General features: G+C 46.3%; 1 protein-coding gene across 1 annotated transcript; it reads right to left on the bottom strand.

The window, feature by feature from the left end:
- Positions 1–267: 267 nt before the first annotated feature.
- Spp2 (secreted phosphoprotein 2) lies at positions 268–20349 on the bottom strand. The gene is made up of 8 exons (XM_032899611.1): positions 20133–20349; positions 19907–20031; positions 16364–16483; positions 15140–15247; positions 9957–10011; positions 8765–8815; positions 6202–6297; positions 268–374 (listed from the first exon to the last, which is right to left on the bottom strand). The coding sequence occupies exons 1-7, from the start codon at positions 20197–20199 to the stop codon at positions 6212–6214; spliced, it is 612 nt and encodes a 203-aa protein (XP_032755502.1). The 5' UTR covers positions 20200–20349; the 3' UTR covers positions 268–374; positions 6202–6211.
- Between the last annotated feature and the right edge of the window lie 362 nt (positions 20350–20711).

Raw genomic sequence — 20711 nt, 5'->3', positions numbered from 1 at the left:
ACATTAATATCTGCTGTACATTAGCTGAAAACACTTGAAACATAGTTACTCTGTGAGCCTCCACCCCATCCTCCTCATGACATCAGTTTCTCATCTGAAACTGGATACTTAGTGATGCTCTAATCTGAAACTGGATACTTAGTGATGCTCTAATCTGAAATTGGATACTTAGTGATGCTCTAATCTGAAATTGGATACTTAGTGATGCTCTAATCTGAAATTGGATACTTAGTGATGCTGTATTCCAAACCAGACAATTAAAGAGCGTACAGGAAGGGGAAGATCTTTATTGAAGAGTGGAGCTTATCAAAGGAAAAAGACACGGTTCTCCATGTCCTTCATTTCAGCTTCTGCTTCTCTTTCTTTCATGGAATCTATTCAAGAGAGAAGGAGGGGCAGGTTAGATCACCATGGAATGCATCAGCACCCTGAGAAGGACAGTCAGGTTAGATTACCACAGTGTGCACTAGCATCCCAGTGTTGGAGGCTCAGCCTGGGATTCCAATGAACTGCTCAGAAAGTGACCTAAATCCTACAGGAGATTTGAACAGCTACACATAGCAGTCTGCTTGGGACCAAAGACAGGATGAGAGATACCACAGGGAGATGAGGTAGCCTGGTCAGGGGACAGAGACACAGCCTCAGAAAGGGATCTCATGTCTCAAAACAGGAAAGACCAGAGAAACTCCTTACAGAGGCTGTGGCCAGGCATCAGTCTGTGAATGAGAGACAGAGGGGCCAGTCAAAGCTGTGGCTGGCCAGGGGCTGTGACAATCTGAGGAGATAGGGCTGGAGAGCAAATTTTCACAAATCTATCTATTGATCCATCCATCAATTAATCTGTGCAGTAAGCAAGACTGAGTGGAACATTTACTGTGGACCGTAAAGATGAAAAAGACACAATATTGACGTCCCCCAATATTTAAAGTCATGAACCAGAGGAGAAGATGGATGTCACCATAGTACAACACTGTAAACGAGCTTCCAGATGGATGACTCCAGAGACATGAGGGAATCAGCTTCTGAAGAGGGCAATGAGTGGGGTACACTGAGGTGAGCGAGACAAGACCTTTGGATGAAGGTGAGACCCGGGGTCTAGTGAGGATTACACACTGTGTGAGACACTGATGTGAGGCAGGAGGCAGAGGAAAACGGGATGTCGATAAAGTGATACACACTAGTTGTGGCACTGCCCAGCCATAGCCCTAGGGAGCTCAGACTGCATCCTTGAACTTAGCAGGGCTCTCAGGAATTTTTGTTAAGGGGAAGCCATGACTGAGCCTTCGAGGGCAACAAGAAAAACTGTCAGGAAGATTTGGGACACACTTGGCTAGAAAGGAAGAGGAGTCGAGAACATGGAGAGGGGCAGGGCTGCAGAGTACTGCAGAGGAAGGGCTGCCTGACTCACCACACTTTGCATGTGGAAGGGAGGAGGCCTGAACTGATGTTTATGGCACACTAATCACAGCCATGAGGGAGACGACTGGGTCTATAAGGAAGGACTTCGGTTTAAGCCTGGAGTGGAATAGTCAGTGGATGTGGGTGGCAAGCTGTTGTTTATTAAGCTGAGAGTTCAACCTGGAGGGATGGATCAGGTCAACCCCAGGCAAGCACATCAAAGCAGAGTCACTGTGGCAAGTCACTGGACCTGCTAGAGCAATTGGTAAGAGGTGCAGAGCAGCAGGAATGAGAGCCAAGGGAAGTGGGGAGTGGAGAGTGGTCAGGTTCTAGCCTCTGGGGCCCCAGTGGGGTTTTCCCCCCTCTCTTTTTGTGGAATCTGGCTCCTTCTGTGGGTGAGCAGGTTCTGGAGATCATAATAAGAGATTCTCACTAGCGAGTCTGAAACCTGAACAATGAAATCACTCCCCAGAGGCCAAGGTGCCTCAGGTGTTAGGGAACAGTGCCCCCACCTGGTTGGTGGTGGAAAGCACGTAGCTCACACTTGCAGATTTGCAGCTACTTGGCAAGAACACATATAGTGCCACTCAGAACAGGACAAAAGTATCTCGAACACTGAAGTTTCACGTCGAGATGTATTACAAGAAGAAAACATAGGTATAGGGAGTAGACATGAGAAATAAACCTCAATCCCAACACCACCTCTATGAGTAGGGTCTCTCTGAGCTCCTTGCCTCCTCCTCTAAGAAACAGATGATATGGCATGATAAATGATATGATATGGTATGATATGATAAGGTATGGTATGATATGATATGGTATGATATGATATGATGTGGTATGATAAGGTATAATATGATATGGTATGATAAGGTATGATATGATAGGACATGGTATGGTATAATATGATAAGATAGGATATGATATGGTATGATATGGTAGATATGATATGGTAGGGTATGATATTGTATGGTATGATATGATATGTTAAGGTATGATATGATATGTATGGTATGATATGGTAGGGTATGATATGGTATGATAAGGTATGATATGATATGTATGGTATGATATGGTATGATATTGTATGGTATGATATGGTAGGGTATGATATGGTATGATAAGGTATGATATGATATGTATGGTATGATATGGTATGATATGATATGGTATGATATGGTAGGGTTGATATGATAAGGTATGATATGATATGATATGATATGATATGATATGATATGATAAGATATGATTGACATAAGGCAATAAACATACTTGGGAGTCATGGTCTCCCTGGGTACAGAGAGGACATTTGATCAACAGTGACTGAAGGATTATGTGGAAAAATCATGGCACTGATCTTTTTGTCATTGGCTTATGGACCAAACCCACCTTCAGACCTGACTCTTACACTGCTAATGATCCCAACACCAGTCACGGGGCCTCGTAAAGGAAAATGCCCCACCTCAGATTGTTCCGGCCACTCCACAGCTGCCAAGACAGAACTGCCCTAGCTACAAAGATTAAGAAAGTGAAGGATCTTGAGAAAACCCTTTCTAACATGGGAATCAGGCCCTGGTTTCCCAAACTATGTATTTTAGAGTCCCACTAACAATACCATGGTACTTTTACTGAGTACCACATTTTACTCTCTCCTCTAGTATTAAAGCATTTCTGGCTTAGAGAAGACCAGAACAGTATTTATTAGATTATAGACATACTCGCTCAGCTTCTATTTTAATCCAGGGACTCATGATAAAATGGAGAAAATATGATTCACATTTTTAAAATGTCAATCTCACTAACGGTCAACCGGCCACTCATCCTATCCTGATTATATAATGAAACTGGTGGGGATATTTTATAAGTAATTTTATATAGACATTCGGGGTATCTTCACTAGTCATGGAACTAAAACAATAAGGATAGCCAGGTAAGACATCTGCCAAGAGTCTGTGTTCCAATGGGAAGAAAAATAAACAAATAAAAAACAAAACAAACAAACAAACAAATCCCTTGCCGGGGCTGAGCCCTCCTCTCAGGGCTGGATGCCTGTCAGAGGCAGTGGTACAGGTTTAGAAGGAGAGCAGCTGAGCCGAGAGCACACTGGGGCTGCCTCCTCAGTGGAACCACAGTGTGGCCATTACTAGCTTCGTTTTTATGACTCCAGGCAGTGTGGTGGGCTATTTCAAAACCTGCCCTGCTAAAAGTCACGTGAGGCCAGAGACGCCACTGGGACACCAGCAACAATGGATGAGCAGACCGAGGCTGCTAGCTTGGCCTCCGGGCTGTGCTGCTTCTGAAGACATTTTGCGTGGCCCATTTCTCTGCAGATGTTAGATGATGCCACTCTATTGCGACACACACAGGCCCGCACACTCGATGGAACCACATCATTAACAGGCAAAGCACGCTCATCTACCAAAAATTCCGTTCTCACGCCCCTCCACTCTCCAGATGCTCTCCAGGGCAAAGGGCAAGTTTTTGTGTGTGTGTAAAGAATACATCAAGTTTCTTTCTTCAAAATGCCGAGTTTCTTGATCTCAGCAAGAAGTCGGCTTTTATTTTTAGATAAAGACGATCTGCCACCTGCGTCTCTCACTCACAGTGGATGTTGCTCTCCATTTTGGTAGACTGTCAGTTGACTTCTTTCAAATTGCAAGTTGTTAAAATTAATTATGCCGTGCTTAGCTGCCTTTCAGGGAAACGTCTCTCAAACACCCAAAGTGAATGATCCCAGCTCAAAAGAAACTCATTGAGCGCGGATATGCCCAGTCATGGGCTAAAGGCAGGGCCCCGGGATGAAGGTACCAGGAAGCTCCCTGGGTCCCACTCTCAACAAGCCTGTGAGTGTCTGATGGTGTGTGTGTGCACACCATGCACATGCCTGGTGCCCTCGGAGCCGAGAAGCGGGTATTGGATCCCCTGGAACTAGAGTTACAGATGCTGGGAACAGAACCGGGGCATCATGGGAGCTCAGGGGTGAGGTGGGTACGGAAAGGACAAAGCTAGAGGTGTGCGTAGAGTTGAAGCAGTAAGGCTGCTGTGAGCTATGCTGGGCTGTTCAGATGCTATCTGAAAGCATGTAGTGTTGTTTACATTACAAAGCAAACAAAGAGCTCTAGATGTGGCTCAGCCATTAAAAGTACTCGCTGCTCTTGCAGAAGACCAAGGTTCGGTTCCCAGCACGTGAGGGCCCCGGGCAGGCGCAGGTTGTACATATATACACATGGGCAAACACTCATACACATAAAATAAATAAATGTTTTTTAGTAATTTGTGTATGTGTGTGCCTGCGTGTGTGCATGTGTGTGTGTGTATGTTTGTACATGCGTGTGTGCATGTGTGTTCCTGTGTGTGCGTGTGTGTGCATGTGTGCGTGCATGTGTGCGTGCCTAACACTGATGCCCTGAATCTACATCTGTAATTGCACTATAAATATAATTGAAAACATTTTAAGATTCATTTATCCTATTTATGAATGCCTGCATGTGTATGTGTACCACATGTGTGTCTGGTGCCCACGGAGGTCAGAAGAGGGTGTTAGATACTATGGAGCTGAAGTTACACATGGTTGTGAACCACCAAGTGGGTTTGGGGAGTCAAACTCAGGTCCTCTGCAAGAGCAGCAAGTCACCTTAACTGCTGAGCCATCTCTCCAGCTCCTGCAATTGTATCTTAAGTTTCCTTTGAAGTGTCTCCTTCACACAGTCCCTTTGGAGTTTTCAGAATATTTACTCTGCTTGCTCTCATCCCGGCACCCGAGAATCTGTATATGGTGAGACTCCACCATGCTGGATGACAGCTTAGTAGATCAGACTTCAGTCTACCATTCCCCCAGAGCACTGGGGGAGAGTGTACAATCCATTATTCTGTTTTGCTCAATGTCTGGATTTTGCACAGCTCTGATTTAGCCCACAAGTGAAGTCAACATCAGAGGGCACCAATGGAGGATCAAGATCTCCTCATCTTTCAAGGATAAACAAGGACAACAGATAAGATAGGCAGTGTAGGAAGAGGCCCCCAGGCCAGAATGCATTCAGTTCATTAGTAGCGAGGGAAGGAAATGCCTGGCTGGTATTAGATAAATCAATACAACAAACAGTCCTACGCCCCCCAGACGCCACTCCTGGAAGGACAGAGAAGGTTCAGTGATGCTCCCCAGATCTATACAGTGAGAAAATTAGGTGGGAAGCCATGGCATCAACCAAGAAACGAATCTAGCAGAACTTCCAGATCTCACAGTCCAGCCATGGCCAATGCCCCTAGCAGGCAGCTAACATAAGGACCCAGATCTTGGGAGAGTGTGGCCCATTTGAAGATAAGCTACAATCAATGACAGTGACGGTCAAGGAAGAAGAAGAGGTGACAGAGTAATCAATAGAGGGGAGAAAGAACTGGCTGAGGGAGTATACGTGGCCACCAGTGTTGAAGTGACAAAGAAAAGTCAAAGAGGATTCTATGAAAAATGTTATCCTGGGAGGGAGGGGGGGAGGGGAAAAGGAGGGGGAGGGAGGGAGGGAGGGAGGAGGGAGGGAGGAGGAGGGAGGATAGCATTTGGGGAAGAGAGGCTGGGAAAAGCAGGGGTGTTCTCTTTGTGGTTTGGAAAGTGGAGAAACTTGATCATGTCAGTAACAGCAGATGCTGCCGAGGAAAGATGGGGAACCACAAGATGGACACACTGTGCCTAGGGGGAGGCAGGGGCAATGGAAAGATGGAGTGGACTCTGAAGAGTCTGGGAAAGAGGCCACAGCACTTACTCTCAGTCCCTTCTGCTTCTAAATAGTCATACGTGTTGTCCCTTACCTCCAGGATGTCACTCAAAGCCAGAATTGACTCTTGCTCTGCGTTGGAGGTTCAGGAACCTTCTATGGGCAGGAGGATGTCCCCTCCTCATGATCTCTAACGATGGAAGGGAGAAACAGACTCTGTCAGGCATAAATTGATGAGACCAAGCCAAACACAACCTGAGCCCTCACTGCCCACAGAACACCCAAGTCACCGTCTCTTGTCTTCCTCAACAAGCCTCCGGCCCTCTCCCGTCCACGGTACCCAGAGCTGACTTCTCGCTCCACAGTCCGTGTCACACTCGGCCTCAACCGAAAGCCCTTGAGGGCGGGAACTGTCACATTTCTCTTTCAGTCGTCTGTGGAAACTGCCCCATGCTTGTCACACACATTTGTGGAATTAAATTAAATCATCATGTTCAGAGGCATCTCAGAGACAGCTGTACATCTGCATTAATGGTGCTCCAAGTTCCCAGTGTGGTTAAGTGGTGGCTTAGAGATGCCTTCTGACACGCACAAGAGGCCTAGTCACATGAATTTACATCTGAACTGTATTCTCTGTGTGTGTGTCTCTGTCTCTGTCTCTCTGTCTCTGTCTCTCTCTCTCCTTTTAACCATGTCTCTGTCTGTTTCAGTTTCTCTGTGTGTTCTTTTCCTTGTCTGTCTCTTTCGGTCTCTCCCTGTGTGTGTGTGTGTGTGTGTGTGTGTGTGTGTGTGTGTGTGTGTGTGTGTGACTCTAACTTTGCCTCTGTCTCTTTCTGTCTCTGGGTCTCCTTGTCTGTCTCTTTCTGTCTCTGGGTCTCCTTGTCTCTGTCTCTTTCTGTCTCTGGGTCTCCTTGTCTCTGTCTCTTTCTGTCTCTGGGTCTCTTTGTCTCTGTCTCTTTCTGTCTCTGAGTCTCTGTCTCTCTCTTCATGTCTTCATCACTGGGGAAATCTGACATGTTTTAGGGACACTCACACATCCCTGTCAAGATACCCATGTAGTAGAAAAACCAATTTTCAGCCCAAAGCCCATGGGGACCTGAAACCTTCCAACAACCAAGTCATGAGCTTGAAGACCAGTCTTCTGACCCCAGTCAACATCAGCTGAAAGCACCGATCAGTGGCCTTCCTACCCCTTCACAGAGTGGCACAGAGACACCCAGCTCAGTTGCTCCTGTGCTTTCAACCCCAGAAACGACAAGACAGTCACAGTTTGCTGTCAAAGATGCTGAATTTGGGAATGTGTTGGTATGTAGCGATTGGGAGTAAAGCCCCCATGTAGGTTATCCACCTAAATTGTCAACTTAATCCCCGTTTTTGACCATTTCCAGAATCAAAACCCAAGACACAACAGTTGCTACTGTGACAAACATTCGAGGAATAGGCCATGGGTTCTGAAGACAGTTCTGAAAGAATTGTCCCAAAGAACATGTCAGCAGCAGTGCTGGGTGTGCCAGCTGTGCTCTCCCAAAGAGACAAACTGTGTGTGTGTGTGTGTGTGTGTGTGTGTGTGTGTGTGTGTGTGTGTGTGTGTGTGTGTGTGTGTGTGTGTGTGTGTGTGTGTGTGTGTGTGTGTGTGTGTTTTCAGGGTGGGGTATAAAAGCTAATGTTTCAGGTTTAATTCCTGGCACACAGGATTAACTGGAGCATGAAGTTGAGACCCAGAGCTCCCTAATGTGTGAGTATGAGGTCATTATTAGGGGGAGGGCTCTGGACACAGGGTGGATTTCACAATGCCAGACAGCAGTGTAGGAATGCACAGACGTGGAAGACAGATAGGTTCAAAGTCCCAATCTCTGTCCTCGTCACATGGCTGGGACAGCAGGGTCCACCCTGACTACATAGATGCGATTGAATCCTGACTCTTCCACGGGCACATCACCACACACTGGACCCTACAACTCAGACAATGCTGGGGGAATAAATATGTACAAGTCCAGGGTCCTCTTAAGGGGAAAACTGACTTTCCTCTTGACAGCCTGCAGAGATGTTAGGACCATTGAACAGAAAAAAGATCTGTAGAAACAGAAAGACCTTACAGAAGCCAGCAGGGAGTCAGGGAGAAGACAGTGCAGCCACAGCCTGGCAGTGAGGGCCAAAGTAGGAAGCCTTGGTAGGCAGCTAGTGTGGGTATATGCTCCGGACTTGCCAATGTACACCAAGAGTTTTCAATACTCAACTCTTCTGGGTAAAAGTGGAGAAAACGGGGTGTACAGAACCACCCAGGAGACTGAATAAGGAAACTGACCATATGGGGAAGGGAATAAGTTCCAGTCTCTTCCATTTACTGAGAACTCTTGTCAAGTCTGCTAAAGGAGAAAGATAGTCAGAGGGAAACATGTCCTATGAAAGACAAGAAGAAATGCCAAATGGTGACTTCGTAGGCTGACTTAACATTTGATATCTAGTAACTTTTCTGTGAGTAAGGGCCTCCAAGTTACCTTTTCCTGGTTTACAAAGCAAGTGTATGCTTTAAGGTTCTTGTTTGTTGAAATGGTTTCCCAATTCAGGGTCTGGCCCCTGTGCAGTGGCTTCAGTGTGGCCTCTACTTCTCAGCAAAGTTTCTAACAGCATCTTACAAGAGGAAACGGACCACTTACCAATCGACCGGTCATAGAACTGCTCGCCTTTGGGTTCATCATAAAGAAAGCCTGTAACACATTAACAATCATCAGGCCAGACCCCTCCGCCCGCTTCAGAGAGCTCTGCAATTGTAGAACTGATGCTGTGGACACCCTCTGTAAACAGAGGAGCAGTGTAGGACAGTGGGGCATTTACTGACGTTAATGCCGGTGTGAAAACTCAGCAGAAACATTAAAAATGGCTTCTAAACGGTAGCACATGGATCACATACACAGTTAAACACTGTACAGGGAGGGGAAATGAAGACCCTTTTATCGTCCAACAGAAACACACCATGAGAGATCGTGATGTGAGTGCCAGTCACATGACTGGAGACCACCAGGTCTACCCTGATTAGACACACAACCCACACTAGACCCTACAACTTGGATAGTGCATCAAGGGAGAACAATCATGTTTAAGTATGAAGCCCGCTTAATAGGCATGCTGGTTGGTTTGCTTGCCTTTTTGTTTTGCTTGGGCTTTTGTTTTTGTTTTTGTTTTTTGTTTTTTAGGTTTTTTTGTTTTTTGTTTTTGTTTTTGTCAACTTGATATCTGAGTAGAGTGAACCTTGCCTCTAAATACGTCTGTGGGACATTTTCTCAGTTGACGATGGCTGTGGGAGGGCTCAGACCACTGGGGGTGCTGCTACCCCTGGGCAGGTGGTCCTGGGTTGTCTTAGAAACCAGGCTGAGCAAGCTCTAGAGAGCAAGCCAGTAAGCAGCACTCATCCATGGCCTCCACCCTAGTTCCTGCCTCCCGGTTCCTACTTTGAGTTCCCTTCATGACGGACTAGAGATGAGATCCGTAAGCCAAATAAACCCTTTCCTCCCAAGCTGCATTTGTTTGTGGTGTGTTATCCCAGCTACAGAAACAGACTAGAATGGAGAAGCTGACAGTGTCCCTCCCAACCTGCAGACCACTGAATGTGATCCTATGTGTGGAACTCTATAGAAATACTCGAGCCAATGGTTGCGTTGCCAACCAGTGAGGTTAAGAGAGCAGCAAAGGTGAAGCCAGGTGTTCGCTTTTCTGTAATGACTTTAATTGTTCAAAGGCTATCTGTAGGAAAACTAGACACATCTAGCTTTAAGTGATTCCCAGAGGACTGTGTTAGGAAGTTGTATGAAGGGAAATGAAATAATAGTAAGGTAACAAAGATCAGCTTACCAAGTAGATAATCATTTCTTCGTCGGTGGGATCTTGCCATGTCCCCAAAAATCATCTAAAGAAGTTTAAGCATCAGGATGGAAGAGAAAACTGTAAATGCTACGTGGTGGGCTCAGATATATAATACATTCAGAGAAATAAGAATAACTCTCAGTGGTATCTAATATGTACATTCAAAAAAGCACAATAGGACAGAGAGAGGCTGGAGAGATGGCCCAGTGGTTAAGAGCACTGCTGCTCCTCCAGAGGACCCAGGTTCAATTCCCAGCACCCACATGGAAGCTTAAAACCATCTGGTACTACAATCTGGCTTCCTCGGGCACTACACATTATGGCACACACATTATGAACAGACACATGCAGACAAAATGCTAGTTCACATAAAATAAACAAACAAATTAGTTAAAATAATCTAAAAGGATGATAACACACGGAAAACAGGTGCATGCGGTGGAGCAGGCCTGAATCCAAGCAGTCTAGTGATGGAGATGGGGCAGCCATGAGTTCAAGACAAGCCTGGCCTGTAAAATGAGACTTCGCCCTCCCCACAAAGAAAAGAAGGGAGGAAGGAAAGAGAGAAAAGGGAGGAAGGAAAGAGAGAGAAGGGAGGGAGGGACAGAAAAATCACATGGTTCAAGGCCAACTTGGACTACACACTAAGGTCATCCTGGACTATATTAGCAAGATCCTGCCTCAAGAAAAAAGGAAAAAGAAAGAGAAAGAAGAAAAGAAGGAGAGAGAGAGAACAAGAGAAAGAGGGAGATGGAAGCAGGGCGGGCAGGCAGCTTCACACATTGCTGCAGAGAACGTAAAATAGAGCAGCTGCCCTGGGACACAGTTTGCGAGTTCTTCAAAGCGCTAAGAGTTAAGATTACTGTACGCTTAGAAACTCCATTCCCAACAGGATTAAAACTATGTATCCCCAGAAACGTGTGGCGCAGATGCTCCCAACACCATCGTTGATAATGGCCAATATGTATAAGCATCTCCCATGGTGACCGGCTAGTGCACAGATAAAACCACATGTAGCATATCTATACGAGAAACTAGTTCACAATAAAAAGGAATAAGGTACCTTCGTGCCGTTTTCCACATTACACACACACTTGTTTATAATTCTACGGCATGCACAAGCCTCTAAAAATCTGGCAAAGCGACATAAGCTGGTCACAAATGAGCACATGCTATATGGGACTATTTTTGTGAAACGATCTGCATGGAAGACGCGGTGGATGCAGAGAGCAGATCTGCATTTGCTAGGGGTGAGAGGATGCAGACTAGGGACGGATTCCTCTCAGGAGCCTCCTCTCCAGAGGATGAATGGGTTCTGAATGTCAAGAGTGGTAGCAACTTGAATACCACCATGCAAACATACCCTGACCCTAGGAACTGTACACACGCACAAGGGAGATTGTATGGCATGGGGATTGTAGCTTAGTGGCCTTGACTAAAAAAATTAAAGAAGGGGCTAAGGATGTAGCTCAGTGGCAGAACACAGTTTGTTTAGGACCCCTGCATTCCATCCTCGGTACCACATCCCTAGTACCACACAAAAATAATAATCACGTCTATATAGAAAATATATGTAAAAACAAAAAGTAGAACAGTATCTGTAGGAGGAGGCACATGACCTCAGCCAGGCCAAGGAGAACAATGGCCGAAGACTTTTCTGCCTTCAGCTAGAGATAAATATTCCCATTGCCTCCTAAGTACCCAGGATGTGAGCCTGTAGCTGTAGTTTTGCTTTGTGATAGGAAGAAGCTGGGGCTGGAATGTAGCTTGGTCAACAGAACCCTTGCCCAGTAGGCACGGAACTCTGGGTCCAATCCCCAGCATCAAAGAGAACTCAGCGTGTTAGTTCATATAGTTCCCTACTAGCCATTATATAAACCAGAAAATCATATAGTTCCTCATATAGTTCCCTACTAACCACTATATAAACAAGAAAATCACAGTGACAAAATCCCCCATCGTCCCATCCCTAGCATCACACATAAAAAATATAATCACAGTATACATAGAAAATATACATAAAATATAGATAGTAAAATGACTCTGTAGGAGAGGCATATAACCTTAGCCTCCTTTGATCTTTGTCATTTCTGAATTAGCTGGACCAAGTGTCACAGAGTTTCATTCAGACAGTCCAGTAAAGGGACCCTTGGTATTTAGCATCAAGAGAAGAGAAAATTCAATCTACAGCCCCTGGGAAAGCTCAGAAACTGCCTGAGAGGTTGACTTTCAGAAGTTGGCAGTGCACCTGAAGTTAGTCAACAATGTTTCTCTTCTCTGCACAGGTCCCCATGTGACCCTGAGGTCTCTGGCCACTGGTTTCATGACTCTCTAATTCTAAAATACACTTCATGATGAAACAGCCAAGGGGTGGCTGTGCCAACTCCATAGACAGCATTAACGCTCATGTGCAATCCTTGAAGTTGGAGTTCTCTACACTTTTAGTATAATGTTCATAATAGTCTAGTGCTCTCTCTGGAAAAGTGAATGGAAACAGAAGACATGGAAAAGGTTATTCTATACAGCTGCGCAGTAGTGGAAAAGATGTAAACACCTGTCAGAAATATTATCCCACTATGAATGAGCAAATGATGTAACTGGGATGTTGATCCCACCATCAGAATCTAGAAGGTTCCTTTGTGCTGTATCCCCAACCATTTCTTTCCCAGCTTTCTTGTGTTCCTTTAACAAGTGTATACTGAGCGTCAATCACAAATGACAAATGAGGTAGGTAAAAATGAGTATTCCTCAGCCTCAGGAGATGAGGGCTAGTATAGAAGAAGTCAGGGAAGAAAGGTGATATCAAGTCACAGATGTGTAGCACTGATTTGATAGTAATGTTGCAGACCACCTCAACATGGCCAATATTGGTTGTTAATGGAATTAGGAACGACCTAGGGTCACACATCCTGGGGAGTCTATGAAGAGGGTTTAAGTAAGTGAAGACCTGCTCTAAGTGCAAGTGGTGTGATCCTATGGTCTGGGGTCCTAGGCTGAATAAGAAGAGAAAAAGGAAAAAGCCAGCTGAGGACCAGTCTCTCTCTCTCTCTCTCTCTCTCTCTCTCTCTCTCTCTCTCTCTCTCTCTCTGTATGTGTGTTTCTGTGTATCTGTCTCTGTGTCTCTGTCTCTTTCTGTGTATATGTCTCTCTCTGTCTCTCTGTTTCTCTCTGTCTCTGTCTCTCTCTCTCTCCTTCCTGACTTCAGACACTGTGTGACCAGCACCACATGCTCCTGCTGCCACAGCTAAAGCTGTCCTTGCTGCCATGATGGGCTGTGCTTTCAAACTGTGAGCCCAAATGACAGCCCCCCACTAAATTGTTTTTGTTTCAGTAGCCAGTAAAGTCACCAATACGTATCTCTATGGCAGTTAGGGGCAAAGGGGCATCTGCTACTGTCTCAGTATCTGTTACACATTGGGTCCTGGAGCTGATATTTCACATCCATGGGGCCTCATTTGGACCCACAGGGTAACTAAAAGCTACAGATGAGCATGACAGTCACTCTGGATGTGGTTATCTGACCTAGTTCATTCCCCTTCAAGGCTGACTGCTCAAAGATATATCAATATCCTAAACCCCAGGTCACTTTCAATTCCAGGAGGATCAAAACTTAGAAGGATCTCCCATCCCACCCTGACTCCTTAGGGCAATTATCCTGGAGCAGACGTCATCCTGTGTAGAAACTAGGCTGATTCCTTTGGGCAAAGGCAATGATTAATAGATTATCAATTTATTAACCAGAATGTAGGACAGAGTGGGGCCTAAATAATGATGGGGAACTCAAGGATAAGAATCGTTTACTAATGTATACCTCTAACCTCCTGCCCCATTTTTTTTCTCTAAATCTAAGACTCATGTCTAGACTCAAAGGATGGACTGGGGGTGGGTGGGTGATGGTAACTGGACCCTTTGGTCTATTGCTCTTCCCAGTGTGGCCCCATTAAATGAATCTCTCTCTGTTTTTCACTATTTCTTTAGCTGGCTTATAGGAATGGGTTGCTCACCTAGCCTGTTGGGACTGGAGCCCAGGCCTTTACCCTAAAAATTCTGTTAACAGTGAGTGTGTTCATTATTCAACAGTTAACCAATGAAGAAGCTGCAGATCATGGAGTTAAAGGAAGGTCAAGTGTCCTGACCTAGAGTGCATAACTAACAGATAGTTTTGAATAGAAATGAGAGAGAGAGAGAGAGAGAGAGAGAGAGAGAGAGACAGAGAGACAGAGAGACAGAGAGACAGAGAGACAGAGAGACAGAGACAGAGACAGAGAAGGGAGGATAGACAGATTGACAGAGATTGATTCTTTCAGTCCTTCAATACAGTTCTTCATGTTGTGGTGACCCCCAACCATAAAATTACTTTTGTCGCTACTTAATAACTGTAATTTTGTTACTGTTGTGAATCATAACATAAATGTTAATGTTTTCTGATGGTCTTAGGTGAAAGGGGTCGTGACCCACAGGTTGAGAACTACAGCACCAGTTAACCCTGACCAGCACACTGACAGATTGGTTGAAGTATGGTGATTGTGGAGAGCTAGAATGTCTCAGCCTTGGATCAGATTACCTGGGATGTCTTAGCCCCTGATAGTCCTTTACTGCCCAGCTCTGTGCATAACTGAACACCCTATGGTCATCAAGTCCACTCCATTTGGGAATGTACAGATCCCTAGTTCCGAACAACCCCAAAGCTAAAAAATAACCTTCCATACCTCTATGGCCTATAGCGTTTCCCTCTTTGCTGTTACCCACCGACATGAAATTTCTACAAATATATTTGAAAATGCCTTGATTTTTACACTTCAATTGTTTTGCTCCTATGAAAACATGGAATTCATAGCAAGCTATCATGCTGGGACATAGCATGTGGGGTAATCAGAATCTAGGCTCTCGGGCCACAGTCACTCAGATGTAGCTCCAACATGAACGATTTCTTATTCCCATGGAGGTGAGAGCTCTGTGGCTGAGCTTTGTGTTTGCGGGGATTGGGAAGGGAGGAGGCAGTGGAAAGAAGTAAAGATGGGGATGGAAAAGCTGTTCAAGGGGGAATCCAGCTGTGTGAGCAGAACTCTGTCTGCCGGTGTCTGAATGGTGTTCCAGCTGCCTTATCAAATAGCTCAGCTCAGACAGACCACCCCCAGGCACAGCTGGAAGGAGACAGGGCCCCATCATACCTCCTCGCTGCTGTTGGACTCGGATGTGGACGCCCAGCGGCAGTGAGCCCACACATCCTTCACCTGTCCCTTGGACATCTGCACTGTGCTCCTGCAAGCAGCTGTTGGCTAGAAAAGACAGAGTTATGAGCTGCTTCTTCAGCACCCACCCTGTGGGAGAGGTTAGCCTCTGGACAATAAACTGCAGGGCTTGCAAAACAAGGCAGAAGGGAGGCATTCACAGAGATGGTTCAGTTTCCAAAGTGAACACTCTGCAGAACTAAATAACAAAAAAAAGAAATGCATCTCTGTGAGCTTAGTTCCAGTCTCAGAGAAACGCTTGCTTTTCCTTGTGAGTATAGATGGCTGTATGGAATTCATTCTTGCTTTAACAAAACACGTATATTTGACTACATGGTATATGCATATACATATCTATCTATATATATATGTGTGTGTGTATGTATATATATGTGTGTGTGTGTGTGTGTGTACACAGACACACACACACACACACACACACACACATATGGATAAATTATTTAGCCCTAAGATGTGGTTAGCAGTCTGTGCATGTGACATCCTCTGCAAAACAAAATCTGGTTGAAATTTCATGAGAGAAATAACAAAATGATTCCCTCTGGAATGGGACCTCAGAAAGCCATTCATTTGGCAGAAAACACTTTGGGTCTGGACTGATGGCTTCATTCTGATCAGAGAAGGTCTCGTTGCACAACAGCTGACTAGTCTGGTCACGGGGGCTGCATCATGTGACATATCATGTGACCCAGATGGAGAAGGGGAGACACACTATGGGCGACACTCAATCCTGGAAAGTGACCAATGCTAGGCTCATACTCCACACTTGTCCAACAGAGTTTCATATGTGTTGGGGTCTCTCTTTGCTCTCTTTGCACTCACCATACCTGATACCAACCATCCAACCTCATGAGACCAATAGGCTACTTCATGGAGATTTTGTCTGTACGTTAAAGAATAGGACCCGGGTGCAGTAAGGGTTAAAGAGCCGACAGACATCACTGAAGACTGCAGATTCCACAGATCAAGATCTCACTCCCTTAGTCCCAGAGCACACAGTCCATGCCAGGAAATGCTGTAGTGAGTCAGTATGTGCTTGAATGGCAGACAGGCAATGGCCAAGCTCCTTTGGTGACTCCTGACCTGCTCGTGGTCATGGACGTAGTGAGGTCCTCCCTCCCTTGCATTTCTTTCTGGGTCACTTACCACAGAGTAGCCCCTTTGGAAGGCGCAGGTGGAGGGGTCACCAGACTCTCTCAGGCATGTAGTTTCCTGCACGGTGAACTCTAAGTTCATGACCAGTGTGTCTTCATCCAGGACATTAACCTTCACAGAAGCAAAGCATGGATTCTCACTAGACAGATTCTGAGCCTCATGGTACTAGGTACATTTTTTTCCCTGCCCAATAAGAAGCCATAGACAGGATCGCCTGCTCACTGGGAAAGGTAGGTACGTATCATCTTGGCATTCATGCAGCGGTGTGCACTCACACTAGAGCCCACAGAGAAAAGTCGAGCAGCCCTGGAAACTGTGAAACCAATGAAGCGAGCATGGTGGGCCCACCTCCAATTGAGCCAGGTTCCTAGCTTGAGGCCAACCTGGCCAATAGAGAGAGATCTTGTCCCAAAATAACAGTAAATGGAAGAGAAAAGGGAAGAGAGGGAGGAAGGAAGAGAGGAAGGAAAATGGAAGGAGGGCGGAATGTATGACTTCACACCAACACCAAGATTGCTTTTAAAGATTTACACTGACAGTTCCTTCTTGGTACTCAGAGTCCACACCTGTGAGCTCGCCTAGTCACCAAGTATTATTTGTAGCTCCTAAACTGGCGATGACATTTTCTAAATGAAGGCACCATGCATGTCTACCAATTCCTAAAATAAGAAAATGAGACACAGGCCATCTCCTGGTTGAATCTACATCACTTTTTAATTCTGGAAAACCTTTCAAACTTCCTGAAAAACCTGGGTGGTCTGAGGACCGGCATGTTGTGATATACAAAGCCTTTCCCTGTGCACTGGGCACCAGAGATAGAGCAGAAAAGACATCAGGCACCTGTGATTCCAGAGTGGGTACTTCCCTATTGATGCTTGCAAAAAAGGTAAAGAAGACCACTTGGGTAGTTCGTGCCTGAAGAATGACTGCAAGCATGCGGTAATGGGAGAAAAAGGAGGAAGTAGCTGAGTTCTAAAGGACTCAGTGGAATCTTCCAGAAGAGGAAACATGTAAACAGAGACTCAAAGGATGGGGGCTTATTGTCTGAAAAACAGCAGAGCCCAGCGTCCCAGGACAAAGTCTGGCCCGTGTTGACAGAGCAGTGAGAGCCATTTACTGGAATGTTAGAAAGATAGAAATGTCTTGTTGGTCATGGAAGTCATTACAGAAGCGCCAACACAGGCTTCTTTCAACCCACAGTAACTTCTGTTGCTTATAGCCATTGACCAGACCCTTAGCATTCTCTCCCAGACTCAATTTTTAATCCTCCCCACGATCAGGCTAGAGGACTAGAGTCCCAGAATCTTGTATTCTGTTTCTCTTCAAACTACAAAGGCTGTCTTTATGCTAATTATCTCTCCTCTCATTTGACCACAAGTGGCCCAAAGAAGCCCTCCACATTTTACTGCCCTGCTGTTCCTTCTGTCAGATATCTTCATTCCCTGGTAGGGTTGTAAGGGGTTGCAGAGACAGAAGGCCAACCTGAGCCTGTCTCACACAGAGGAGGAACAGAATACTGGGACATAAAGGCCATCTCTGCTCTGTAGTTTTCCAGTTGTGTGTTTCCTGCAACGTTGTGGAATGCAGAGCTCAAGGAAAGACCATGGAGACTGCAGCTTGAACGATGCACTCAAATAATGGGGAAGAGCAAAGGTGGACCAGGAACAGGCAGGCATAGGTGGAGAGGGAGGGCAACACAGAGACAGTGCCACACTAAGCATCTGCTAAGATCACATGGATCATCTGTAAGTGGCTTCTCTTTAGGTACATGTGCCTGGGGGTCAGACCCCCATGACTATCCCATGATGGCCACATGTTAGCTCATGCTGTGTCGGCCATGTCTCACTGGCTACCTGTCCACAATGGCCCAGGTTACTGCTCTCTGTTTATGAACTGTTTGGCTCTGCAGTGAGCAAGAGCTAACTTGCAAATGAATTTAAACAGTTGATCTGCAAGCTTGGCAAGAAGCTATGGGATCTACAGCATTCTAAGAAGATTGCATTCGGTGCCAGCGGAATGTGGCCTGGGTGCTAGCAAAAGCAGGGTGGGAGGAAGAGGCAGCTTCATACCGATGTAGCTTTTTTCCAGAAGCAGCTCGGCTGTTGGCTAACAGCTACGTACACCCACCTACAAGTGCCTCCCCACCAGAGTGTTCACTGTGACCCTTGACAGTCAGGTACTGGGTGGGGCTGGCAGCTCTCAGCCCACACCTTCACAACCAGTTGTCCAGCTAGAAAAGGCATCTGAAGCAATGCATTTGCTTTGCATTTGGAAAAAAGAAAACGAGCCAGTGTCTGCAAAAGGGGATCAAAGGGACATGTTCTACATGCAGGCAAGCTGGGAAAGTGAAGTGTGTGTGTGTGTGTGTGTGTGTGCTATTGAGTAGCAAAGGTGCATCTGAGTGTGAGAGGAGCATCTGAGTGTGAGAGGAGCAGCTGAGTGTGAGAGGAGCATCTGAGTGTGAGAGGAGCATCTGAATGTGAGAGGAGCATCTGAGTGTGAGAGGAGCATCTGAGTGTGAGAGGAGCAGCTGAATGTGAGAGGAGCATCTGAGTGTGAGAGGAGCATCTGAGTGTGAGAGGAGCATCTGAGTGTGAGAGGAGCATCTGAGTGTGAGAGGAGCATCTGAATGTGAGAGGAGCATCTGAGTGTGAGAGGAGCAGCTGAATGTGAGAGGAGCATCTGAGTGTGAGAGGAGCATCTGAGTGTGAGAGGAGCATCTGAGTGTGAGAGGAGCATCTGAGTGTGAGAGGAGCATCTGAGTGTGAGAGGAGCATCTGAGTGTAAAAGGAGAATCTGAGTATTAAGACGTGGTGGCCTAGAATAGGGTGGAGGAAGGAGCAGCCAGTAGGGGTGGCCATGTAGCCTCTGTGTGGAGGTAGTGGCTTCTGGCCACCTGACCACATGGCTCCATTCTTGTCTCCATGAGCTTGTCTGTTCTATTTCCTCCTCATTTCTGTCCCTGCCTTCCTGTGAGCCCCATTAAGCCACTAAGAAGACAGTGAAACTCCGCAGGGAGCAGGAAGGAGAAAGGCTTCTCTATGATCCTGCTCCATTTCTCCTCACTTTTGCCACAGTGAGTCACAGAAAAGCCAAGAAAACGGCACCGAATTCTCTCAGTGATCAGGAAACAGCACTATAAAGTCCACGAAAGTGGGTGGGTTTCTTTGGCTCAGAAGCCAACGTTTCTTTCCTATAAACACGTGAGAACCCAATGCCGAGTGGGGAGAGAGGCTTTTTCGCACTAGGAAACACCTCCCAATCAAACATCATCACGAGGGCTTCTGGGATCTTCACCCCAAACCAGGACACACGCACAGAGAAGCCAAGGTCAGAGTGAAAACAGAGGGGGAAAACTCTGATGTAATTAAATCTCTTCACAGTCCAAACAGTCAGCATGGAAGAGGACAGGGTGTGATCTTTTTATACAGAAAAATAAAATAATCTAATCAACAAATAAGTAAAAGCAAGACAGGGGTGGTTTAAAAAGAAAAGAAAAAAAAAAGGCTTAGGGAGGTGTCGCCATTCACTTACTCTCTTCAGGGAGCTCCGCGTCGCCCGAAACAGGTAAGGACTCAGGGATTGCGAGTTCACCTTAGCCACTGAGGCACTGAGAGCTTCTTGCAGAGAGGAAGGGTCGTAGTCGTACACCGGGAAACCTGGACAGCAAGCACACAGGTCACGGTGAGAGGACATGAGGCACCGAGAGGGCTGTGATCACCTAGAGCAGGTGGCCAGCACCGTGGCACGTGCCCTTTACCTGAGGCGCACCAGTAGTGCATTCCCAGCACCAACATAACCAGCGTCTTCAGCATTGCCAGCTCCATCCCGAGGACGGCGACCCAGAGCCAAGGAGATGGCCTCTCTACAGCTCTTTCTGAAGGTGACTGTCTTAGCCTTGTCACCTGCGACCTAGCTGCCCTGGCTGGCCGAAGCAGTCTGGAACCTCAGTAGAGATGATTGATTCCAGTGTCAATATTTACTGCTGACTTTTCCTGTGGAAAAATTCCAGGCTGAGGCTACTTTTGAAGTTTGGACCTCTCTGAGGGACTTTAGCCCACAGCAGGAGACATTCAGAGAGGCTTGGGTCTCCCTGTGTCATGTTTACCTTCTCTCTTTGCATTTCATTCTTTGGGGGAGGGGACATAATTGTGGACTCGACAAAATGGTGACTATTCCTTAACCCGGTCCTCAAAACCCTGCCCCCTCCATCTCTCAGAGCCAGTTTTCTCCCTTCCTAGAGACTGCACACACACGCAGGGCCATTTTGCCTGTCTGCTTAGCTCTGCCGGCCACCTCCGGTACACTCCAGAGGCCGTGGTTCAGAAACCACAATGGC

Source organism: Rattus rattus, chromosome 4 (assembly GCF_011064425.1).
Source record: "Rattus rattus isolate New Zealand chromosome 4, Rrattus_CSIRO_v1, whole genome shotgun sequence".
NCBI lineage: Eukaryota > Metazoa > Chordata > Mammalia > Rodentia > Muridae > Rattus > Rattus rattus.
Note: the sequence above shows the minus strand (reverse complement) of the source record. Positions and strands in the feature narration are given on the sequence as shown.

Coding starts and splice junctions, on each gene's coding strand:
- Spp2 (XM_032899611.1), bottom strand. CDS start 20,199: ATGGAGCTGGCAATGCTGAAGACGCTGGTTATGTTGGTGCTGGGAATG. Junction 20,032..20,132: donor GCACTACTGGTGCGCCTCAG/GTAAAGGGCACG, acceptor CTTGCTGTCCAG/GTTTCCCGGTGTACGACTAC. Junction 16,484..19,906: donor CGCGGAGCTCCCTGAAGAGA/GTAAGTGAATGG, acceptor GCTTCTGTGAAG/GTTAATGTCCTGGATGAAGA.